General features: G+C 41.7%; 1 protein-coding gene across 5 annotated transcripts in view; it reads right to left on the bottom strand.

Moving 5' to 3' along the window:
* The window catches only part of VTI1A (vesicle transport through interaction with t-SNAREs 1A), a 350,627-nt gene that overhangs the window by 105,984 nt on the left and 224,834 nt on the right, over positions 1 to 19,809 (bottom strand). The window contains exon 9 of one of the 5 annotated variants that reach the window (XM_049645767.1): positions 831 to 898. The exons of the other annotated variants lie outside the window; for them this stretch is intronic. Within the exon in view, the coding sequence (XP_049501724.1) occupies positions 871 to 898 (28 nt within the window). The 3' untranslated portion in view covers positions 831 to 870. The remainder of the gene's footprint in view (positions 1 to 830; positions 899 to 19,809) is intronic. 5 annotated transcript variants of the gene reach the window in all.

Genomic DNA, 19,809 nt, shown 5'->3' with positions numbered 1-19,809 from the left:
CTGGTGAGGGAGGGTGATAGAGGATGACATTCAGTCTCGATGTACCTGAAGTAGGTAGAGCAGTGTATGGGGGGGGGGGGTGGCATGAACAGAAAAGCAGACTGGGAACCAGGAGATCCAGGTTTGATTACTAATTTGGTGCCTTGTCCAAAACTGAGGGAGTAGGGAGGGGCTTAAGACTTCTACTTTGAACTTACTGGAAGGCTGGGAGGATTGAGCAAGCAAGGCTCGTAAGGGATCTCTACCTCCCCGAGACTATGTGTCGGCTGTCTTCAGCTGAAGAATGGAGAGAGAATTGATTAGGATAAAGAGGGACAAGGATTAAAATAGAGAACCACACAGAGGCAACTGGATTATAGGGTGGACTGAGATGATGCCTGCCTGGGGGGGTTTCTCTCAAGCTGTAGCGTCAGTGTGTTTGGAGAACTCATCTTCGTTGTCGTCCCAGAGGATAATCTATGGAGGTGCAGACGACATGGCAGGAAATGAATGACTCAACAGTCGCCACATCGTTGGCCTATTTTCCACTTTGTCCCCAACAGGATTCAAGGTGGTTCACATGAACACACACGAGTGGCATGTGGGAAGTCACCGGGCTTGGTCTTGGCCAGCTCTGGTTCCACTTCCTCACTGTATGGCTGGAGAGCGACCATGAAGCTCAGCAAGTCTGAGGACAAGGGCACAGGGCAGTGATTTACCAATAAAAAATTTGCTATGCAAATGTAAGGGGAGATTTTATTGGTAATAGCAATGCTTTCCATTTATATAGGCTAATTAAAACATGGTAAACACACACAACTAAGGAAACAAAAGCGTGAAGTTTGACCTACCCTGACATGAATCCCAAACCTTAACAGTTGAAAGTTTTTCTCATAGTAAGCAAAGCCATGGTCTCATCCTAAAAAAAAACAGTACGTTTGTTAACCTGAAAATGCTCTAGATGACTCCTGGGTCTGGGCTATTCTGCACAATCTGATGATCGGGGATTTCATCAAATTAATGTCATTAGATAGGCCTTATAATTAGGATAAAATATTTGAAAAGTTTTAAAGATGAGGCTGTTCATTAACTCATTGATTTTCCTACCAATTGGGAGCCTGAATTTAAATGATACCCAAAAATATAACTAGGTGTGCTCAAAGAGAGAGCTAGTGGTGAGTCTTTAAATGGAAGGCAGAAGTTTAAAATGCTATTACTATTCAGATTCTCTGAGAACATTAAAACTGCCCATTAAATGAAAACTTAATAATTGGCCCTACTGAATGGTGACATTTTGTAACCTGTTCAGAAATGCAGAAAATTGTGGAAGAAAAATTCTTTTGAGGCAGAATTTGATTTGCAATGTAATATTATTCCAAAAGCCAAGGTCACCACGCACGTACACATAAAAGAACAACAATGCAGACTGACTACCAAAGCTGAGGAAGACTCTGGAAATCAGAGCTAAGGCATATGGCTCAAGACTTCTAGGTAAGTTATGCTACTAGTCTGGAAAAAAATCAACAGGCAACAGCACGAGCTCAGAGTTAATATCAACATAGAATTGACTCCTCTTTGGAGATTGCTTAAAGACATGACAGAGATAGGTCATTTTTGTCCTTCTATAGAAACCATCACAATTTTTAAACTTACTCTGCAATGTCATTAAATAAATACAACGTAAAGACATTAACTGGGGGGAGAATCAGTGGTTTCACATCAGAAGGTTAAAAATTCTCAAGGGCCGATGATTAATGAGCACCTTCCGGGTGTAGGGAGCTGTGTCCAGTGCTTTTGAGAGTCAAATATGAGAGATACATATTCCTCGTTTTCAAGGACTTTACCACGTAGTAGAGTGGAGGAGACAGACACTGACCTAAATAAGATACATACTTATCTCTGAAAGATGGGTAGGGTTTTGATGGGGGAGATGGAAGGTCACTGTCCAGGCAGGAGGAAGGGCAGGAGCAAGGGAAAGGCTTGAGACATGTCTGGGGAGCAGGGAGGAGGTTGGTGTGGCTGGAATGCAGGTGAAGAGAGAGCAGGCCAGCTGGGAAGAACACTGAGGGAACACTGAGGTCTGCCCAAGGCGTCAAAGGGCCAGTTCCATCAGAAGACAGACACTGTTAGGGGCACGGAGAGCGAGGGCAGAAATCTTCATCCATAAACTATCTACGAAAATATCGGGCTCCAACTTGTTATCCCTTCACTGAAGTATCTGTTAGCAAAGCAACCAGCCACTGACAAAAGACGAGGCCTCCCCAAAAGGAACCAATTACTGGGAAGAAATGGTGGTTAAAGGGAATGAAGACAAAGAATAATCAGGAATTAAAAGGCAGAAGGTGAGTGAGATAAAGGAGAAAATGTGCTGGAGAGAAGATGGTCTAATCAGGGACATGATGGAAGCAAGGAAGGGGATGAACAGAGGTCCCTCTCATCACCTCCCACCCCAGGCTAAACCCTAAGTAAACTTACTACAGAAATTTGAGGGCAAGCATGCTGATAGTTTAGAAGCCACTGGAAATAATGGGGACTGCGTGAAGTTTCTGGATGTGGATTTCCACCCGTAAATGAATTGCTCTCTGCATTCCTATGAGAGGAACTGTAAGAAACATCCTTTTAGGAAAATAATTAACGTCAAGGGGAAATGGTCACAGCAAATGGCTAAGTGCAAAAGCCTACAAAATAGACGTAGGTACAGCCTGATTTTGTATAAATGATGAGTAGCATTTATTGTATTCGGCCATCAGAAACTACATCACTGAATGGTGGAAATATTTGAAAAATGCCATGTCATCAGAAACGTTTATTCTTACTTGGAATACTCAGTGACTCTTTCTGTTGAAAGTACTGTGCAATGCTTCCATTGGTATGTAGAACACCTCCCGTTAGAAATATCTCTAATAAGAAGAACAATTAAAACAAAGGATCTTGGGGAAGATGTGGCCGGCATGGCATTAAACATTACAGATGAGGGTTTCCACGTTTACCACTTCTAGGAAAACAGTCCCTTATGTAAGGAATACACAGGGCCATACTTGAGAAACACAAATATCCCCAAGCTTACATTTGCTCTCGTAATCAACGCAACTTGTTTACACAGACTTGTTACTCCATTTATCTAAACATGCTCGTGTATAAACTAGGCGTACTCCACGTCAGTCTCTTTCAAAATACAAATGTTTCTGGGTTATTGTGCATTTCAACAAGCCCATGCGAATACACATACCCTACATACACTCCAGACTCATTCTGTTTTGCATGTGAGATGATATATTTTATAAATCTGGCTCACACAGTGGAGGGACTGGTCCATTTATAGGAGAGAGAAGGAAGCAGTGACTTCACGTTTAACTTCTTGAATGTTAGCAGGATAGAAGTGTCTGACAGAAAAGAAAGAAGAAACTTCTGTCCTTGGGGTGAAGGACGTTATCAACCTTTTACCTAAATAAACTTCGCCAGGAACAGGGGTGAAAAAGTTGACTACATACTTAATAAAGTGCAGCCAGGACTGCAGCTGTTAATCTTGGTTTGATTCTTTACAGCTGAACGGAGAAAAAAAACCCTACAAGGCAACTGCGTGAGCCAAAGAGACTTTTACTATGTATAAGCGAAACTCAAATAAATAATTTTGGCAGATTCTATGTTCTTTACGTTAAAATACATCATCTGCCAAATGAGGACAATGACTTTAAAATTTTCATTCATAGTAACGGGAAATCACAGGCAGGTTTCTAAAGCTTAAAATGCCAATGAAATATTTAATCGTTTCTACGTAAAATATGCATGGAAAAAAGATGGGAAGAATATGTATGAAAGTGCTAACGATGATTCGATGGACGATGAGGCTTATGGGGAGTTTTATTTCTTTCCTCTACACCTTTCTGAAGCCTCAAGATATTCAACAATAAACGTGAAATTCATATTTTAAGAATTTAAAAATTATGAATAGTTCAACAAACCCACCTTTTTTCTCTTTTGGGGTGAGAAAATGATGCAAAATACGACAAAAACGAAATTCTCTGAAGCCTATTTTAAGCAAGTGAGAACAAACCCCTTACAAACATGCCTGTGGATGCGAAGACAGCTTCCAGCATTTTAAAGCACTGTTGGGCTGCCGGGCTATTTGGGGGCTTGGGATCTTGACGTGGCGTGACAGGTAGGGGTGAGGTTAGGCCATCCTGAAAATACAGGAAAGATGGGGAAGTCGCGGACTCGACGGCAGAAGTCCAGGTTTCCTCAGTGCGTAGTGGCTGTGGATCAGAGGGCAAATGGCCACATATGCCGTTCGCGGGCAGGTGCTCTATAGGAAATGTAGGGAGAGAGCTTCTCACCCCAATCTTTTCCTGAGGACCAATCTGGGTGGCCGTAATAGGGCTGTCTCTCCCCTACTTAATTGAGAGATTGTTTCCTTTCCATTTCGTCTGCATGGTGAAATGTTGCAAGTAGGGAGACCAAAGTAGGGAAGACTGACTAAGGAAGAGCTCTCCACCATCTGAAACAGGCATTGACGCCATAGGCACAAAGTTATTTAATTAGCACGCATTGATTAATTTAACCTTGTGTAACCACTGTCTCCCGCTACTGCTAATTTTGTTTTTGAAGTCCAATGAAATAAAGTAGCTGAAGAGTAATTAAATGTGTCCAGTCCCTTCATCCGTATGGCTATGGTGACTGGGTAGCCCTCCACTGTGGGGGTTTTCTGAGAAGATGTCGGAAGGGCTTTGAAACAACTCAAAGCCGTGTTCTCAGGAGGTGGTGACTTCACACTAAACATCCTAATTTAAATGGGCCTGTCAGCAGCACTTCCCTGATTATTTTCAAATATTGGCTAAAAAAAGTGACGGTGTTCCATCTAAAAGCTTGCTTTGGAAAGAAATGCTGGGCTATATTTGTTATGACCTGTCCAGCACGAAAGGGAGCAGGCAGAACACTGAGGCACGTATGCAGGTTAGCAGTAGTTTGAAACTTTTTAAGAGACGCAAACGTGCCAAAAAATGAGAGCACTTTTTTTTTTAACCCAACCACAGACATACACACTCAACAGATGACCCGAGTAACATGGAGCTACTCCAGATGAAGTCCTGCCTGCTTGGTCGATTCTTCCTCCTTGGCCAGCTTTAGGTGGGCGGGCCAAATTTTAGGGCTCCTTGAAACACAGTTTGAGAATCACCGTTCCACAGCATCCCTGGGAGGAGGGGTGCGTGGTAACTGCACACTGGCTCCTTCCATACAGATCTGCATCCCTTTTAGTAGCCGTCTCTGAACGCAAAGGCTAGAAAGCTAAGAACTAAACTGATGTTTTGGAGATTCTCTTGCGACCAGGTTCCAGATGTGGCCCAGGTTTTTTGTGAGGCAGACGTTGGTGCAGAATTTAGAAAGCGGATGTGAGCAATATGACGCAGCTGCATGGGAGGAGGCGGGTACCTCTGGTGAGTGAGAGAGAGAGAGAGAGAGAGAGAAAGAGAGAGGGAGAGAGCATGTGCGAACGCGCACAGGAGAGGGGATTGCATTTGGTCTCTGGGGGACAGCTTTGGCAGAGACTATGGAGTACAGTTCCTGCATCAAAGATGCCATGTGGTCCATGACTGTAGCGGTGAGCTCTCCTGGGCAGTGGGGTTGAACTCTTTGGCTACTGCCACGTAGCATCCAAACTAGCTTCATCGGTTTTCCCAAGGAGCCTATATGCTACTCTAGCAAATCTCTTCCTGCTTAAATTAGCTAGAGGATTCGGTCCTGCCAAATCTAAGAATCTTAACCAACACAGCATCTAAAAATAGACCCCAATTACCTCACTGTCTCATATGAGGTATCCCCAGCATCACCCCATGTCTGTATACCTGCTGAACCCAACACTGTTTTTATCATGTAGATACCGAACAAATGTTAGTTAAATCACATCGCTATGGCCATAGTATTATGCTGGACTAATTGTAACATCATTCAGCTACTTATCAGACAGTAAGACAAAGTCTAAATAATATAGGTAAGAAACACCTCAGTAATCCAGGGGTTGAACCACTGTAATTTTTAACTTTGTTTACTTATCTGGGTAAAAAAAAGCAAAGCATTAAAAACAACAGTCTTGATTTCTCGTCATTCGGAGGGGAAGACAGAAACAAGCCAAAAGCAATCTTTTAAGATATAATAGAAAAAACAAGAATATAAAATTATTATGGTAATTAGCAACGAACCTCAATTTGATCACTATAGAATGACATGCTTAGATTTGCATGTCTTATTGAAAAGTAAGAAAAAAGAGGAGCGCCTGGGTGGCTCAGTCAGTTGAGTGTCTGACTTTGGCTCAGGTTATGATCTCCTGGTTGGTGAGTTTGAGCCCTGTGTGCGTTCACTGCTGTCTGTTCAGAACCCGCATTGGATCCTCTGTCCCCCTCTCTCTCTGCCTCCCCTCCCCTCAAAAATAAACGTTAAAAAAAAAAGAAGAAAAAATGGGCCCTTTATCTTTAAAAAATATATTGTCAGCATTGTGTCATACACACACACACACACACACACACACACACAATCTAAGTATTATTATTATCTAAGTATTATCTAAGTATTTGATTACTGACAGCACAACCAGTTTTCTTCATTTAGAAAAGACTACCTGAAAGGACTTCTTTTTCCCTGGGTTCATACACAACCTTTATTTCATTTTCTATAAGTGGTTAGACAAAGGGTCAAATGATAACTTTAAATATTTAAGCTGGTCAATGACAGTCAAGCAGTCAGATATTTCTCTAGTTTATTGTTAAATATGGATTGCCTTAGAGGTAACCTCGGGTACACTGCAAGGCTTCCTAATGAGTTATTAGTTATGAAACTATGAAGTAATTCTGAATTTTAAATAAGACCGAAGAATAGACTGGGGTACAACAAATTAAAGGCACCATAATTATGCAATATCATGAGATGTATTAGATAGTCACACTATGCGTATATCAAAAAATACATTAATAAACTGAACATATTAATAAAAAGCTAAGTCTGGCCCTTCAAGACCTCAACACTAATTGGAAAGAATTTTGACAGAACATCTTGAATAACTTTCATTATCAATCTTGGCAAGGTATTTTTCAGCTACCTAAATAATGATTATTTCTACACTCCACGGTGCATCTATTAAAACCTAAGATCTGAAAAATATCATTAGTGAGGATGAGTGAGGTAGCAAATGTTCAAATGCCACAACCTGAATCTGAATTTATTAGTGTGATGTAAATGATATGTAAGTGTTTCGTTTCATTTTCCTGTATTTTACTTTTACAGTGTCCATGTAAAGTATATCGCACATTTGCAATTACATAGCAGATGTTAATGACATATCATGCACTATTTTGCAAATTTTGGCAATATTTTTAAGATCATGCATCCTATCGCTTAAAAACTTTTTTTAATGTTTATTTTAGTTTTGAGGGAGAGAAAGAGAGAGACAGAGCATGAGCAGGGGAGGGGCAGAGAGAGAGGGAGACACAGAATCCGAAGCAGGCTCCAGGCTCTGAGCTGTCAGCACAGAGCCGGACGCAGGGCTCGAACTCACAGACCGCGAGATCATGACCTGAGCTGAAGTCGGCCGCTCAACCGACTGAGACACCCAGGCGCCCCACATTCTGAGCACTTTAAAAAGCCTCCCAAAGTGTGATTTAATGGATTTAATTCTTAAAGAAAACATTTTGTAGCAAGGAGGATTAACCTCACAATGAAAGCAAACATATTAGTAGCAGATATTGGTGAAAAGTTATAAAAGGTAAATTTTACCTACGAGAGCTTACTCCTGTAACCAAAACACAGATTTATCCATTTTTTCTTTGTTGTTGGAAACAAAGTTATTACTAAAACAAAAACAATATCAGATCACTATTTAGTTTAAAATAAAAAAAGTCTAGGGGCTCCTGGGTGGCTCAGTCAGTTGAGCATTCGACTTTGGCTCAGGACATGATCTCGCAGTCCATAGGTTCGAGTCCCGCATTGGGCTCTGTGCTGACAGCTCAGAGCCTGAAGCCTGCTTGGATTTTGTGTCTCCTCCTCCTCTCTTTCTGCCCCTCCCCTGCTCACGCTCTGTCTCTTTCTCTCTCAAAATAAATAAACATTAAAAAAAGAAAAAAAGAAAAAGAAAAAGGGTCTAGCCAAAAAGGGAGTCTAATTAGTTAATACCAGAGCACAAAGCACCTATTCTAGGAATACGGTTTATTAAAGTTAAAGAAAAAAATGGAGCTGTGTGACACATTAATAATGCCTCTACCTACTCTTTTTTTTTTTTAATGTTTATTTATTTTTGACAGAGAGAGAAACATAGCACGAGTCGGGGAGGGGCAGAGAGAGAGGGAGACACAGAATCTGAAGCAGGCTCTAGGCTCCGAGCTGTCACCACAGAGCCTGACGCGGGTTCGAACTCACAGACTGCGAGACCATGATCTGAGCCGAAGTCGGACACTCAACCGACTGAGGCACCCAGGCGCCCCAACCTCTAACTACTCTTGCTTTTCATATTAGATTTGGTTCCACTAAAGATTCTCCCCTTGAGGTGAAATGTCTGCTATGTGTATCTTGTTCATAGATGGCCATAGGCACCCTGTGTATTAAAGGATATTATTTTGTGAATACCTAGGCTTTAAGTTTCACTAAAATGGGAGGCTTGCTCAATAAATACTTGCTCCAGGTCATGAAGTCAGATATTAGAAAAGAAGGAAGAGATTGCTGCCCGAGTTGACTGCTGTACCCCACCTCCCAATTTCCCTAGACAAGGAGGTCTTTGCTTCCTGGTTCTTTTAGTTGGGGTCTTGACTCATGGACTTCTTATGCTCGCTTTTCCCTTTCTCACTGGAATGAAAACACTCATACAGCATAGGCATGATGCACGATCACGCTGCAACAGTACAAATGAAGTTTATGAATGACGTCCTTCACTTTACTGCCCCTTCCTCTCACACGGTGAGATCCGTAACTTACTAGCTATAGGACTTCCAAAGCTGAGTGATTTGTAATGTAATACTTCTTGAATCTCCAGAGCAATTTCAGCATTAGTTACAAATAAAAGTTGGCTCTCTGCATCTCTTAACCTTGGGAACATGAACCTTTAAGACTTGGAGATCAAATACCAACATTCCCCTAGGACTGCTGTGCACATCTGCATTTCTGGACATAGGACTTTTTTTGTTCCCAATGAAGTATAATCTCACTTCATAACTTCTAACTTTTGGCTCGGCGCTACCTAGATTTCCAGGCAAGCAAAGAAATGAAGGCTGAGGATTTTGTGCTTAGAGGTTTGGAAATCTGGCAAATGCTACATTAGAATGCAAGTATTTGATCTTGAACTTCAGCATAGTGAAATGCAGTTAAAATACAAAGTAACCAAAGGGAGGCTTTATATATTCCAAATCTGCACCTGTATTCCGATGTTGCCAGGTATTTGTACTAACAATTCTGTGTCCCGGGCAAAATGGAATGGAGAGCCTCCCAAATTGTCCTCTGGGATCTTCCAGCCATTCGAAGTAATCACTAATTCCTGCTTACATGTTCAAGCCAGGCATCCAAGGGCTGCTATTCCTGGCTGATTTTGTTGTGTGTTTAAATGTTTAAATGGTCCGATTGCATCTGGGTCCAAACTAATTTAACATGGAAAGTTAGTTCAAGGATTCCAGTCACCTTTAAGTTATCTTTGAAGCCAGCTATGAAGATTGTTTCAGTTATTAATGTACAATAATAAAAAAGCACCCTTCTGATTCACCAGACTCAAGGGTTTGTAAGGTCTCCTTAATATTGACCTTTAGGATCCAATCAGTGAGGTAAGAATTTATTTTCAAATAATTTAATTTAGCATCCATTAGCACTCTTTGGGACCTGAAAGTCACAGAATTTAACTGATTCTTATATTCAGATAATCGTGAGCACAGGTTACCTGTAAAATGAAATTTCCATGAAGATTTAGGCAGGCAGCACATTTTATAGTCCTGAATGTCATTAAGGTAGGGGTATAGACTAACAGGATTTATTCTACAAATGCTCTCCAACAATATCAGTAGCTTCAGTAAGTGGAAGCTATCTTTCATTTGTCAGTATATTTCCACTTCTGCAAGCTCTTTGATGGGAAGGGCTCTTTCTGGTACTTCTCTGTATATCATATAGAACTCAGCCTTGTAACATGGTGGGAAAACACACTGCCTTAGATGCCAGGAGAGCAGCATTCAGCATCCAACCTCGCTACTTATTAACTGTGAGATTTCTGGTGGGGTTATTATGATACATGGGTCTTAGTTTGCCTACCTGTAAAATGGGGACAGTGTTTTGCCTCACAGTGCTCTGACAGCAACCTAAAAAGTATGGATTAAACATATTTTGTAAACTGGAGTATTCTGTTTAAATTTAGGTTTTTGTCCCTATTTTATTCTACTCGAATTAAGAGCTACTATTTTCGAGCACTTACTATGGACTAGACACTGTGTACATGATATATAAGGGTTGTGCCACTAAATCTTTACAACAATTCAATAAGGTATGTTCCATCAGGACTCCCCTTTGACAGATGAGGAAACCTAAGTTTGAGTCAATCCCGAGCAGTCTGGCTCCAAAATCACCACTCTAAACTGCTGTCACAGAGTGAGTCCTCTGCTTTTAGGAAAAAGATCTCACCTTTATGAATCTACCAATGGAAGGTTTAGGTGGTCAGAGTGAAGAGGAGACAGTCACCTCGTCTAGAGTGACCCCAGATGTCACAAGGTAAAAGAAGACAGAGGATCTGAACCATCAGACTCGTGGCCAGAGGTTTTCCATTTATGTTCAGATTTCTGCAACACAAATATCTCATCCTGCTATGTGTATTTTCAACTGTACTAAAATCACCAACTGAGGCTTAAGAGGGGGGGAAAAATCACCTCAATTCTACATCCAGCCGTGAGTAAAACGCTGGAGCTTGGGAGTCTGGGAAAATACAAGTGGACTGGCCAGGGTGGAAAACAATACTTTGTGACCTGATACATCCGTTGCTGAAACAGCTGACAAGCCACCCCTCAGGGGGTATGGTAGACACAAACGACCATGGTGGTGGTCACCTCTGTGAGGATTCCCTTCTCCAGACGGACTGAAGAAAAACCCAAGAGTGGAGGTCACCTGGCAGGAAGAGCGGTTACTTTCCCAGGTACCAGGCTTTGGCTGGCTACCAACCAACGCACTGCGAGAGAATGAGACCCAAGACAATACTCTGCCTGTGCTCAACAATGAGTGCACAAAGGGTGTCAAAGCATGTGTTTAAGCATATGTGAACAAAGAACTTAAAGATGTGTGAGAGGGGTGTTAAAACATCAGTTCAAACATGTGTTTAACCATGTGTGAGCAAAAGGGTGTTAAGCCATGTGGTAAAGCAAGTGTTAGAGCATATTCTATTACAAATGTTTCTCATTTGGGAGCTTAAATTATTTTCTGCCTAATCCAGGGTTGCTAAGCAATAGTTCTGTGTTGTCCTAACTTAACACAATAAGTTATTAAACTGAAAAAAAAAAATTGAAGTTAGATTTCTTTTTTCCTGTCTCGGTTTCATCACGAAGAATTTACATCTATAGTTTTCAATAAACACAGTGGTAGTGTTGTGCTAGTGTAAGCAAAGACCGGGGTAATGCTCCAGGTGGAAGAAGGCAACAGCCAGAGACTAGGGAAGACCATGCTCAGTGTAGTGAGACAAATCCACAGTGTTTGGAGGCTACGGTGGCATATCACACTAAAGTTTGATACGCTGCATGGTTCACCGGCTTGGGGCGACTGTCTCATCTAGGGAAACTTAACTGCAGCTAGGACTCCTTTTGTTCTCATCTTTGAAGATATAAAATGCTGTGCCAGAGAGCGAGGGTTTTGACGGTGCTTATTGGCGGTAAATGTGATGGAGTCAGACTTGAAGGTTTGTCTGACATTATTTGCTAAATATATTAGCTTCTGAATCTACAATGGTGCTGGGGTCTTCCGTTCCGAAGCAAATGAATCCTCTTATTTTAAAGGGTGAATACAGAATCCTGGACGTGACTTTAAAAAGAATGGAAGTAGACCAAAAGCAGAATGTGCTATTGATGCCTTCCTACAGGGTAAAGAAAGAGACCTTAAAACAAGGGCACGTAGGGGCGCCTGGGTGGCTCAGTCGGTTCAGCGTCGGACTTCGGCTCAGGTCATGATCTCACGGTTTGTGAGTTCGAGCCCCGTGTCGGGCTCTGTGTTGCCAATGCAGAGCCCGCTTCGAATCCTCTGTCTCCTCTTTCTGCCCCTCCCTTGCTCTTTCTCATTCTCTCTCTCAAAAATAAAGAAACATTAAAAAAAAATTAAAAAAAAAAAAACCAACCCAAGTGTACATATACTAACAGATTAAAAAAAAAAAAATTCAGGTAGTTACCTTATTTCTTATCGTGAGACAAAGCTGTAAACAAAATAAGCCAGTAAACCTATTTAAGCCCACTCATTTCTCTGCTGGGAGAGGCTATTTCATCAAATATTCTTTTTTAAAATCCCAAGAAACAGAAGAAAAGCGAAAGATCGGCAAGTTTGTGCTTAAATTCCATTTCCTATACGGTAAATTAATATGGCCCTTTCTGCTTCACTGGAATGATTTGTGTATAAATGCTATTTGATTATACCTAGGAAAATACTTTTGATCATTCTGAATAAAGAACAATCGATACAACCATTAAAATCAAAATATTGCCTTCCCAATCACCTTTTGCCTCAAGACCGCGGAATGTTTCGTTGAAACAAAAACTGGCAAGAGAGAAACAAACAATTAAAGCTAGAGTCTTCTGTCGGCCGCCCTTGCAGCAAAGGTCAGAGGATTTTTGACTACTTCTCTCTGCCTGTTTGCTTGTGTCACTTAATGATTTGTTCATGCAGTTCGGTACATACTCAAGAAAATGCAATTCCTCGGCAGGATAAAGCATAGTTTCTGGGTGTTGTGACCTGACTCTTTGCTTAAACAAGTTCCAGAGCGTACGTTGACAAAGCGGGTGATTATTTTTTCTTCTTGGAGACGCGGCTCAAATAAAGAAAACTAAGAAAACAGAATCCCGCCAAGGAAACACTAGAGGAAAGTTGTGCAGAGGCTTTCCTAATTTATGTTTGGTCGTTTTACTGTTGACCAAAACAAATACACTGATGAGCCAATTCATTTTCGCAATCCCACGTTTCTTCATTAGTAAGGCATTTCACTTTTAATAGTGCCAAACGAATATAGAATGCAGACCATTTATTTTCTGTCAATACGAAATACACTCTGATAGCACTGAGGATAGTCTCCGAATGCACGTAAGTCAGGCTCAGCAATAACGTCTGGGCTGCAAAAATGAAGAAACATCTGTAGATCTCACAAGCTGAAGGAAGAAACTATAAAGGAGTACACTCTGAGGTCCTCAGAACCAGCTGAAATTGTTAGTCGGGGCTAGTTAACCGAAGGTTCCCCATTTTCAGTCAAACAAGCATGCAAACACACCCCACTTTGTAGAAAACAGAACAAGACGAACAGCCCTGATGGAGATACAGACCTTGAGATAATACTTCTGAATTTCTCTGGAGGTGCCGATTTGAATACATATAATCATTCTCCTTAATTACATTTTTCTCTAGACATGGAATACTCAATAAACAAAACACACTGGGGGCAAGTAGGGGCAAGAGGCTCTTTCTGTAAAAACTCTTCCCTAGAGTACTCTGCACAGGGTTAGGCAGCCTAATGTGGTACACAGTAAGTCTTGCATAACAATTTGCACTTTTAATCAAACTTTTCAGAAGGCAGCAAAAATAATCAGAAAAATAAGTTTAGCCTCTTCTGCTTTCTATTTGAAGTGACCATCATTAACCTCAGTGGACAGGTCACATGCGGAGGGAAAGAGCTCTTGAAGGAGTGAGTTTTCCCAGCTTTACAACCATGGGCATTTTGCTCTCGGGCTGTCGGGTGAAGGAAAGTGCTGGCCACGGCATCCTGAACATCCTCTCTGCCTCCTCTGAGCTCTGTGACTTTCCTGGAATCAGCCTGCCAGAGATCCTAAACAGGGTAGGAAGGAACTCTATCGTAAACTGGAGCCATATTTGCAAGTGTGTATTTAAAGTAAGCTAGAGAATTTTCACAATGTCCCAAATCGAGACTGGGCAATTGCCTCTTGAGGTTGGCACCACTTCCCTTTTTATGAACAAAACAACCTCAGCAATTATGGGAAAAAAGGCAAAACCAATGCAAATAAACCGACAAGCTCGTTTATCTTTTTCACCTTAAACATTAAAAAAATACAGGTTTTCTTAAAGGCTTAAGAAAATTAAATGTTTTGTATGTTCGAAACTTATCCCCCTTTCTTCTACTTAATGTTTCTTACAAATGCTTATGGAATCACTCCCACATTAGAAATCTTGAACTCTTAAAATACTTTATGTAATTCAACGCAAATGCTTCAATCTGAAATGACAGCAGTAAATACCAGGTAGAAAAGTTCAAGGTAGGTACTGTTTAAGATAAATATTTCTCCAAATGTCAAGTTTTCATTTTTTGGAAACTAATGGAAAGACAGACCTCAAAAAAGTTTCACGTGTTACACTTCCTATGTAAGTTAAAGACAACTCAGTGAGCAGAAGCTGAATTTGTAACTTTTAGTCAACCGATTTCCTTTGCAACATTTGCTTTCTGAGACCAACTCAGACTGATTATTTTTTAAACACTGAATCATCAAGCTTTCCTCGAAACAGCATTAGCAGTAAAAATTTACCCCCCCCGCCCAAATGAGACTCACTCTGCCATCCACAGGCATGTTTCTAGACGTGAGAGAGTTTTAAATGTGTTTTTTTCCAGATCTTTACTAAAATCCAAGGAGTTAAGTTGGCAAGGTTTATATAAACCAAAGTCATAACTCACTTGTTCTTTTGGGATAGCTCGTTCGTTCATTCATTCATTCACCCACTCTTTCATTCAATCAGATATTTCCTGAGTGTCCGTTCTGTCCCAGGAGCTAGCAGGGCACAGGGGGTATAAAGTGGAATAAGTTTTGGTCCTGGCCCTTGAGCAGCAAAGGGCTGTGGGTGCCACAGAATAAAGCAAGCAAGTATGACACTGAGCTATGAGGTGGCGCTAGGGGTGGGAGGGGAGAGTTGACATGAAAATAGACCCGGTGTTTTAGGTCTGTGATCAGGAATGCCTAGTTGGCAGCAGGACAGAGACTGGACAGACAGCACATGTGATCTCAGCGAGACTGTGCAGATGTCCAGCACCCATGGGCCAGAGTACCTCCTGTGTCTCCAAGGGTGGCGCTCAGGGACTTGGAGATCCCTTTTTGTACCTCCTCTGGGAAGCTGAGATGATAATTTGATCACTGCTTAAAAAATAAAGAAAGAAAAAAGAAAAGAAAGGAAAAAGAAGAGGAAAACCCTCTTAACGTTCTTTAGCTATTCCCTTGTGTTGGTGCCTGGAGCCCGTGTCAGGTAAGTTTTTATTCAAAAACAAACAAACAAACAAAACATCTATAATTTTAAACCACTTAACATTAAAATTGCCTACAGTTTTACATTCTCTTCAGCTTTAGGGAAACTGAATGGATGATGCTCCTGTCCCTTAAAAGGAAAAAAAAAAGGTTTCAGGAGGGCAGGAAGACAGGTGTCACTTCACTTATACGTGTTTTGGGACTTCTTACGTTTTGGTCCCATGTTTGAGCCCTGAAGTTAGCAGAGGTTGGGAATCAAAGTGAGAGAAAACAGAAAATATTTCTATTTGCTAATGGTATTTTGCTAGTGATAGGAAGAGAAACATTTCTTCATCAAACATTTATTGAGTGCGTATTATGCACCAGGCACCAGGCTTACTGACGTGGTGACACAGAGATGAAAGCCAGTCCTCTCCCCAGGGACACACGGTCAAGTGGAGGGGATGTGGGGACTGACGAGTGAAACACAGCAAGGGTCTCATGGCACTGTGTGCAGGCCGCTGGAGACTCGAGAAGCTCATTTTAGGCAGGACAGAGATGATTACCTTTTATTTTAAATATTCATAAGCACTCGACAATTTATTTGGGATAGTTATAGCACTTAATATGTAAAACAACACATAACTGGGACATTCGAATCATGATTATATGGATAATTCTCTGTGAAATAAAGCGAGAGGTATTGAAGCAAGAGTGTGCCAATTTAAAGAGAAAGAGTGGTAGAGGTGTTAGGCAGGTGGAGCCAAGACCAAAAGTGTGATGGTATTACTCAAACCCCTGAAGTTTGGGAAATAAGGCAGATCGGCGTGGCTAAGTCAAAAAGGATGCCGTTTTACAAGGGTTGGACTCCTCTTTGTATGTTCCCTGGCTCAAAATAAGATGCCATGAAAGAGGCACAGACTTCTAGGAGAGCCCAGGGAAGGGAAGGGCACTAACATGGGCTGGGGGATTCAGAGGGGTTTCCAGAAAGAGGAGACCAAGGATGACAAGTTATGCTGAGAACAGTATTAGGACCCTGGTATGTCGAATGGTGGAATCCTAGGTTTGGATGGAACCTCAGGCATCATCAGTTACATTATCTGTAATTAACTATAAAATACTTCTGTACAGATAGCGTGACAGATATGTGTATATTAGTTAGTCTTAATCCATGCCCTTGGGTAGTGAGTTTATAATTGAAGGGGCCTAATGGGAATACACACTTCGGGGTGTTGAGTTCACATTTAAAAGACTAACGAAAAGCCATATTCCAGAGGCAGCTACTGCAAGTGTGGCAGCTCTCTTTATCTTATTAATTAGTTACTCTTAATGAGCATAACGAATAATTATTAATGAGGGCATTAGAAATGGCAATGAGGCTCTGTGCACTGGCTAGAGGTATTGTCCTTGGCACTCCCACAGGGTGCAGGGAAAGGGCATCGAATCTAGTGACCCTGGAACGGTGCCTTCCACTCAGGATTCTCAGTGCTCTATCCATCACTCAGAGGAGTCTCTCACCTGACTCTGACTAGAAGGTTAGCCAAGTCCTTTGCTAGAATATTCTCACATCTGCCTCTAGCGATCCTTTCAGGTACACTGCTGTTCACGCCCTCTCCCATCGGACAGAGGACAGGGACTCATTTCATCCAGAGGACAAGATGGACGGCTGTCTGTGCTCCTGTTTGTGAACACGTGTTTCTAGATGCGGCGGATTTCAGTCTGGGGTTTGCTTTCATTTTGACATATTATTTGGGAAGCAGGCATAGCCTTCAACCACCTCCAACTCATCTGTCTCCAACTGTAGCCAATGTCGACCATGAAAAACCTAGTAATCATGAAAGACCAAATTTGCTAGAGTCAGATCTAAGCTAAACTTCCTCTCTCAGAGAGGTTAAGGGATTTGCTCAAGGGCACATGGCTAGTTAGTCATAAAACTAAGCTTAGCATGCGGGGCTCTTTGTTACCATCTTCCTGGTCAACCAATGGTTGTTGGCCAGGGATGCTCATCCCAATCATCTGCAGAACTTGTAAACCACGCACATGCTCAGGTCCAGCCCAGGAGAATGTGATTCTGTAGAAGATCTGGGAGTAGGGGCACAAGTTTCTATGTTTTCTAAACACCTGTGCAGGTTACATTCTGATGTACACACACAAACATACATATGAGAATCACTGGACTATCCCATGATACTGATAAATGCAAAATGTGTAATGTCTATTGCACAATTTCTATGGACCCGGCCCTGTGCCAGGTGCTTAGCATGCTCTATGTTATTTTAGTTTTAAATAATCTCTACACCCAACATGGGGCTCGAACTCATGACCCTGAGATCAGGAGTCGGATGCTCTACTGACTTAGCCAGCCAGGCATCTCTCTATTATTTTATTTTTACAACAAATCACTGAATAAGATATCCTTAGCACTTTACAGATGTAGAAATTCATGGTGCAAAAGTTAAGTAAACTGTCCAAAGTGACAGCTTATAAGTGGTGAGACACAGATTCCAACCCGGATTTGCCTTTCTCCACCAATCTGCTCTTAACCATGATGCCCTGTTACACATCATGGGACATAATATTGCTGGGAAAATATCTAATGCAGGGGTGAAGAAGGACAGCATAAATGAGCAAAATGGGCCAAACAGAAACTGGGGTGAACCAGAGACCACGTGTCCTTCTAAAGGGCTCTGCGTTTTGCTTGATGGCTATTCTGAATGTTTTAAGAGTAACTATACAGAGCAACTGGAAGTCTCATACGTTGCTATGGGATGCAAAATGGGTCAGCCACTTTGGAAAGGGTTTGGAAAGGTTTCTTATAAAATTTAACACATACTCACCATATGACCCAGCAATCCGACCCATAGGTATTTACCCAAGAGAAATAAAAACCTCTGCCCACAAGAAGATATGTACACAAACGTTCATAGTGCCATATTGATATGTGTTCCAACCTGGGAGCAGCTTACGCCTTCATAAACTGGTGAGTGGATAGATAAATTATGGTGAATCCCTACTGTGGTATACACTCGGCAATTAAAACAAATGAAATACTAACACACACAATGACAGATGAATTTCAAAAGCTCTATGCTAGGTGGAAGAAGTTATACACGAAAGACAAAATACTGCATAATTCCATTTACATAAAATTCTAGAGAAGGCCAAACTCTAGTGTCAGAAAGCAGATCAGTGGCTGCCTGTGATGGGTGAGAGAGAGGGGAACTGAGAGCTAAGGGCCCGGAAGGAACTTTCTAGAGGAAGAGCACTGCTGTGTCCTGATGTGTTGTGTGGGTTACACAACTGCATACCATGACCTGAACTCCTCAAATTCTATACTTAAAAGGTGTGATTTCTACTGTATGTAAGTAATACCTAATGCCTCAATTTTTTTTTAAAGAGCAGCTCATCATTTCTTTTTTTTTTTTTTTTAATTTTTTTTAACGTTTATTTATTTTTGAGACAGAGAGAGACAGAGCATGAACGGGGGAGGGTGAGAGAGAGGGAGACACAGAATCTGAAACAGGCTCCAGGCTCTGAGCTGTCAGCACAGAGCCCGACGCAGGGCTCGAACTCACAGACCGTGAAATCATGACCTGAGCCGAAGTTGGCTGCTTAACCGACTGAGCCACCCAGGCGCCCCCTAATACCTCAATTTAAAAAACATAACTGCCAACCAAAAAAAAAAAAAAAAAAAAAGGCAAAGGAAAAAAGTTCTGCACGTCACTTATGGCCCATAGCTTGCGGTTTTCAACCTCTGGTCTCAGTAGAGAGATTCCGTTTTAGATTCCTGAGGAAACACAACAGATGACAAAAAGTCATCCATCATCCTCCCCGAGGCTGGGCTCAGGAAAAATGGTGAAGCTTGCGTTCATCCCCTTCCTCCATTTCTCCTCCTCCAACAGGTGCAGAACGCTTCCATGCTGCCCCCTGGCTGTTCAGCACCTCCTACCACGGCACCCAGCTCCCATCTCCTTCTGGGCACCTCTAAAACCACCCTGCCTTTCAGCCCTTCAGCCCTCCTCCCAACCTCTTTGACTCAAAGACTGTTCCTCAGTGCTCTGTGCAAGGCAGAGACAAAACCTGGCTAACACATCACCAAGTAGGTGCCACCATCAACACTGATTAATTCACCACGTAGGTACGAGCATTTGACAAAGACGATGCATGGAACCCTAAGCTGAATGTTCTTTCCTTTTAGATAGTTACAGAATGCTTTGGGAAAAGGTGGCTCTTTCTGGAACCCTCCACATTCATCTCTACCAGAGAGTGGCCAGCCTGTTTGTTTATACATATGCTTTGTCACAATATTATCATGAAACACCTTCAAATGAATATACGCAAGAGGTCTGTGTGGATAGTATAGAAGTTATATGCGATGATCATACACAATTATCAAACTCATAGCGCTCTTAAATATCAG

The sequence above is a fragment of the Panthera uncia genome, chromosome D2 (assembly GCF_023721935.1).
Source record: "Panthera uncia isolate 11264 chromosome D2, Puncia_PCG_1.0, whole genome shotgun sequence".
Taxonomy (NCBI): Eukaryota; Metazoa; Chordata; class Mammalia; order Carnivora; family Felidae; genus Panthera; species Panthera uncia.
This window is presented reverse-complemented; position numbering and strand designations above follow the sequence as displayed.